At 38.5% G+C, this 6,730-nt stretch overlaps 1 protein-coding gene across 6 annotated transcripts in view; it reads left to right on the forward strand.

Annotated features, from left to right (window-relative positions):
* Positions 1 to 6,730, forward strand: part of myo1b (myosin IB) — a 72,583-nt gene that overhangs the window by 37,867 nt on the left and 27,986 nt on the right. For all 6 annotated transcript variants that reach the window (XM_017710808.2, XM_017710810.2, XM_017710812.2 and 3 more), the window contains exons 5-7: positions 3 to 107; positions 2,661 to 2,707; positions 6,003 to 6,066. In XM_017710808.2, the coding sequence (XP_017566297.1) occupies positions 3 to 107; positions 2,661 to 2,707; positions 6,003 to 6,066 (216 nt within the window). The remainder of the gene's footprint in view (positions 1 to 2; positions 108 to 2,660; positions 2,708 to 6,002; positions 6,067 to 6,730) is intronic.

A 6,730-nucleotide genomic window follows, 5' to 3' on the forward strand; every position in this document is an offset into this window, starting at 1 on the left:
AGAGGCCAGCAAGCTGGTGATGTCATATGTGGCTGCAGTGTGTGGGAAGGGCCAGGAGGTGAACAAAGTGAAGGAGCAGCTGCTGCAGTCCAATCCTGTGCTAGAGGGTAGGTGTTAACCTCTATCTCTTTCTTCTAAAGCCTAATAGCACCAAAATCTGAGTGATGTTACACAAAACTGAAGAATCTTTTTAAATCATTCAAACCACATAAATTTTAATTTATTAAATTGATCACAGAACATCTGAGTTTTACTGTAAAAAATATGTAAACAGAAAATGCAGTGCTATTTACAAATTTAAGATCAGACAAATATTTTGAATGCTGTTCGATGTATACTTACAAATTAAGTAAACACTGCGATGAAGCTGTTGAAAGAATATTGTGCAATGTACTGAATTCTATTTCTGAGCAAGCTCTGAATTATTTGTCTTATCTTGACCATTGGTATTGCTCAAACAGCGTTTGACCAAAAAATACTAAAAAAATTCTCCAACATGATGCATCAATACCATCAGCTATCATAGCCGCAGGAATTAACGTTGGATAGAACAGGCCTTTGACATACAGACACTGATCACACTAGTGAAGTAGAATAAGTCTTCCCAAGGACAGTGCAAAGGGTATAGAGGCAGAATTCACTGACCGTTTTAGTAAATTTCAACTAGTCAGCTGCTGCTTTTATCATGGCTAAATGGTATATTCATAACGTTATAAGGATGTAACTGTTTTATTTCAGCATTAAAAACAGTGTGTTGTTCTTGTATAAAAAGTATAATAAAACAAATACTTCCAGTAGAAAATGTGCTCATTAAATGTTAGGACGAAAAAGTCAGTCCAATTACTTTGAGTCTACCTTATTTCCCAAAATCCTGTAAACTAAAACATGAATTAAAATTAAATCGAAACCTAAACTAAAACTCTTTCGTTTTAGAAAATCAAAACTAAAACTTCAGGTAACAAATAAAAGTTAAATCAAAAACCAAAACAAAATAAAAATGAAAACCTATTGTGAGGGTCTCTGGTGGACAACACTATCACTGATGAGAAGGCATTTGTCTATACATCCTATCAGAGTTGAGTGGCATGAGAGAGATAAGGTCTTATACCATGTACAAGCTCAAAAAGGTGGCCATTATAAATACTAAAGGTTGTGATTTTGGGGGGGGGGGCATACTTTATTAGAGGACTAATGTGATGGTCATTGAAAGTTCTGTTTGAGAACTTTATCTGAGCCCAGTCAATCCGTGTAGTTCATAATAGAAGAATCAAGACATTTTTAACCCATACATTATTGAAAATCATATTGAATCTCAACCTCAGAGTTGAAGATCAATTGAACCTGAAATTGTGTGTATATAATGAACCCCTTTTTGTTTTCTCTAGACTAGTTTGAGAACAAGGGGTGCTGAGACATGCTTGCCCCTCGTTTTCTCATAATTTCACCCCACCCTCAGATATCTGCCTTTCACTGTTAATGGAGCACAAAGCTCTCTGCTGGCATGCAGGCAGCTGTGTTTTTAACATAGGGTCACACACAGGAACTGTCCATGAGTGATGAATTGGATAGAAGTACCCAGTTGAGCTCCACATCTGTGAGAGTTTAGCTGCTGGCTGTAATGATCCCCTACGCCTCAGGCTCAACCCTCTTCCTGTCCTGTGCTCTCACTCCTGTGCACACTGTGTGCAGCCAGGACCGAAGAGGCACAGAAAAAACCCAGTTTCTACTACATAATGTCTCCCAATTTTGATCCTGCTGTTCGCTGTGATTATTAATAAACTCTAGTTCTATCTTTTTTAAGTTTAACATGGGGCTAATGGCACTGTAAGTAGGTCAACTGGTAACCTTTTCAGAGCTTTTGCATCTAGATGCAGATCCATTTCACGTTTGGAACGGAATTTGACTTGAATATTTTTATTTAATATGATCAAATAAGATTTCTGCACAGCTCTTTTCATAGTAACTAGGACACTGTTGGCTCTCTGCATGTGAATGCTGCAACTGTTGAGCTGCTAGCAAGCAGTGAGAGACGAGAGAAATTGGAACAATTTGTGCATTTCTACAAAGATGGCTACCACAAAAATAGCATCAAACACCATAAAAACACATTTTGTAAATGTTAACCTGCTTCTCACCGTTGAAGATGAAAATTCAGTTCTCTTCCGATCATTTCCTTCAAAGTTAATGAAGGAGATAACTGCGGGTCCTCAAACTTGCGAGTATTGCATTTTACAATTACTGTGCAAAAGGGTTATGGCTTAAAGGGTTGGTAAAGCAATCACAGTATAGTGCCTCTAATACGATGATGGTGCCAAAACACTATTGTCTCTGTATTCAGGTTCCACACGCACTAAAGCACTTATCCCTCTGTGTTCTTTAGCTGTGATCCTAAAGCCTTAGTGATCTTTTCCAGGTAGAGATTTTATAATGCAATAATTCACAGAACACCACTTTTAATTACAGTAAAAGCCAATGTAAAACTGGTGTAAAATGGTTTGACACCTGAACAAAAGTGCATTTAGATGGCTCCTGCTCACAAGTCAGGGGTTTCCTCTAAGCTGTATATGTAACTCTGACTAGATGTGACTCATCTGACTATAATTTTTATAAATCTATCACACTTTAGCACTAACCCTGTGTCTGTTTATCTCGTTTTGCAGCTTTTGGAAATGCCAAAACTGTGAGGAATGACAATTCATCTCGATTTGTGAGTATCTGTGTGCTTCCTGGGGGAGTCCTTTATGGTTGCTTTGATCACTCCACGGAGTGTGTTTGCATAAGTCCACATAGACCTTTGATCCTAGCGTGATGGCAAAAACGGTTAAGGGCAAATAAAACTGACTGTGTCTCACCCCAAGCGGCTCTCTTACCTCATTCTGTTCTAAACTTTTCTATTTGTAGCGATCCTCAATATATTTCATGAGGGGAAAATCCTCACTGGGAAGCTAATCTTACAGACAGGACCATCACTCTATTTTGTATGTGTTCAGCTACCTGTTGACTAACATCTGGACGTGTTTGGCCCTGCTGTTCTTGACATAGCAACGACAGAGCGATTACAGTTGCAGCACAAAGCAAGGCTCAAATGAAACCCTAGTTGTAACCTCCCTGGCAACTACATCCAGATGTGCATGTGTGTACCTCTGCCAGGAGGCCTGCATTCAGGAAGTGAGTCTGCAGGCGCTCCTCTCCTGTTTCCATCCTCATGTTCATGAGCACAGCCTTCTACTGTGCTTCTCAGAGCAGCCTACATGGGTAATGATTACAGTGAAGGCAAATTGGTGTGGATTAACTATTCTTATACTGTATTATCTGTATAGAGCATCATCCCTGTCAGAACAAAACTTGATATCTCTAGGGGAAAAAATAGTTTGAAAATGCCAGATGCTGTTGAAATTGTGTTAAAAATTTATTATAAATGGAGCAAAACTGATAAGAACATTGTTCCCTTCTCCTACAAAGTTATCACCTGGTTTTGTTCAGATATCATTCCTTAATCATTATTGCAGTACTGACCTTTGAAATACTGATATCCATTGCGGTCAAGTCTCAAGGTTTACCTGTGATGCTCACGTTTTTTTGGTTTGCTGCAGTCTCATTTCAATGACATTGAAACTCATGAGATTTCAGTCTCACAAAAAGTGTTTCTCAAACTTCTAGTGCACCTTGCAGTGTCACTAACAGCCCAACTGGACTGATCTATTTATTTAGATTACCCCATCCAGCAGTATTGACCAATGTGGCCACCTCAAATAAAACATTGATTTGACATTTAAAAAGCCTGCCAAAATGAATGATAAGCAAACTTAAGCATCTAAATGGTGTATGTGTACAATAGAAAATTCCCCGCAATGTAACTTTAGTTTGAGACAGCTTGAAGTCAAATCTAGGTGAACACTGCTTCACATTAAAGTAAGCTGCACACTCATACAACATTGCAGCATTCTGGACAAATTAGCATACACACAGATTTCTGACTGCTTGAGCTTATTATTGAGTTCAGTGATCCGTGTTTGAATCAGCTGACTGAGCAAGTAAATAAATCAATAAAATATTGGCACATGTTTTATCAAAGTCAGTAATAAATGGACAATATAATTTTATCTAACTCTGCAGGTTTTCCATTACTCACCTCCATATTTCTGTTAGGATCAAGTGGATGTATGGATATCACAGATGGCTGCAATATGCAAATGAACCTGCTAATCATTTACAAAACTCTACTGTATTTTTGATGATCCTGACCAATCTCAGATGTTCCAAATTCATTTTCTGATGTATGCAATTCATCAGATCCAACAAATATAAATCATTTTCAAAATAATGTGTCAGTTGTTTCCCATGTAAAAACTTCATCACTTTATTATTAATATAGCCTGTTGCAAGGCTTTCCTACTGTGCATGTGTTGGTGTGCATGTGGGAGGAAATGTTGTGATGAGAGGCGTTGGGACCTGAAAGGTGGCCATTTTGACTGTTGGGTTCTTAGCCAGCTGCTACTAGATAAACATGCACTGAGCTATTCTGACAGGGGTCAGAGCAGAGAACACTGTGCAGCTTGCGCAGCCAGAAGAGCTGTTTCAGTAAACGTGCATTACATAATAGGTCATCGCATTGCTGGGAGAAGGTTGCAGCAATAATGATTCATTCTTAAGTGGTTCAGTCTGTATCGGACGACAACTTTTTTTTTTTTTTTTTTCCAGGAATAAAAAAGGAAGATAGCAGTATTGAAAATTTATTAGAGATACCAATATGGGAATTGTGGGTCGATGCCCGTATTTGATATTTTTGTGTACATTTGTGCCGATGCAGGCGCATAAATATTTCTAAAATCTTTATAAAATATGAATAAATTGCGACATTTCAAACCGCATCATCAATGAGCCCCTACAAAATGTTCAAAATCTCATTAAATCTTGACCACAGCAAGAAAAAAAATACCAAGCCTGTGATTTTATGCACCATTCTGTGCATGCATGCAAACTGTGTGCTTGGTGCAAACATTCGCATTAAAACATGGACACGACATATATTTAAGCACTCCTTGTTTTTGCTGTATTGAAAAATGTATCATATGGGAACCCCTCCATATCATGTCATATATATCATGTCCTATTGAATTTTGAATTTTGTGCTTTGTTTCATGTGAGTGAATTCTGCCCAAATTCTCCACAAGCCAATTAGCTTTTGGTAGATGAGCACATCTGTATGGTGTGTTAACACTCAAATGGTAAAAATGGTAAGTTTCTTAGTTTAGAGTGGGGTGGGTGTGTTGAAGAGCAATTCAGGAACTGCTGTCAGACCTTTAAATCCCTTTCCAACTCACACTGTAATGTGTCATCTCATCTCTAGTGCAGTGGAAAAAAGTGGACCTGCTACTTCCCTTGGCTAGGGAGAAATGTTGTTGAATTTGGCTGCAGCTACAGCACCAGTAGCTTTGAAGAGCTGCTGGATAGAAAGAAAAAAAAGAGAGAAATGGCTCCCGAGACAGGGAGCTTACTGTTTCTTTGCAATTTTGAGTTGGAATAGAGAGGTTTCTTTCACCTTTACAACACAGAAAACGTTTTCCTCCGTGGTAGTCAATTATACCATTTACAAATCTGTGTATGATTGGCAGTGCACTTTATGAATAGGCCTGGGCTTTACTTAGTCACTAAGCTTGGCCTTTCTTTTTCCTGCTCCGTCGTAGAGAGCTCATGTTTCAGCCAGTTTTGCAGCAATTGCAACCTCTGAGCCTTCTGCTCTGTCCTGCCATTAAAAGCCACAGCAGAGGCGTGTGGTTCTGCCTATCCAGCTAAGCCAGTGTTAAAGGCCTTGATGCAATCTCATCACTTGGGTGGAACACCCTGGTCCCTCATATCTTGTTTTGACTGTGTTAAGAATAGAGCTCATTACCAACAAAAAAAGTTCACATTATTTTATTTCACATTATTTCAACTTCTGTAAATCCCTTTTAACTCTTTAATGATTTGAGATGCGCTCATTGTCTCTCCTCTGTCTGCAGGGGAAGTACATGGACATCGAGTTTGACTTCAAAGGCGACCCATTGGGTGGGGTCATCAGTAACTGTGAGTATAATTACAGGACCTATATTAAGTCAACCCATTCAGAAGCACCTCAGTAAGACAATGTCTTTTATAGATGAGATACTTTCTGTACAAGCTCCTCAGATCCAGCTGTGTGGTCAAAGACAGGCTTGTGTTTGCATTTGTCCTCCTACTGCAGCTAAGCAAGCAGGTTAGGACAGTTACACGGATGCAGGGTGTACTGGAAAGAGCTCTAGCTAGTTTAGTCTGTCCATACTGGCCTTGCTTCATTTGGCACCTACACATACCCAAATAGTCTACCATTGGAACAGTACCCACACAACCCGTTTTGTCCATTCCTAGACATAGTAGTTTTCCATTGCAATGTTAAGTGCTCATACCCTCAATGTTTCAATTGATCACTATATTGGTTTATTTTACATACAATAATTATATGTATTATATTAAATATCCAAACTTATTTCCAAAAAAGTTGACACAATAAGTAGAATGCAGATAAGTAAAAAGAAAAAAAGAAAGCAGTAATTCATAAATCTACTTTTACCTGCATTTGAAAAAACCAGAAGAAATACAAGATATTTAACATTTACCTTTTATAAAAAATAATGGACGTCATGCTTTCCGAGACAAAGAAAAGGACCATTCAGATTGTTACCAGTGTAAAGTTCAAAAGCCAAGGTCCATC

The sequence above is a fragment of the Pygocentrus nattereri genome, chromosome 6, assembly GCF_015220715.1.
Source record: "Pygocentrus nattereri isolate fPygNat1 chromosome 6, fPygNat1.pri, whole genome shotgun sequence".
In the NCBI taxonomy this organism is placed as follows: Eukaryota; Metazoa; Chordata; class Actinopteri; order Characiformes; family Serrasalmidae; genus Pygocentrus; species Pygocentrus nattereri.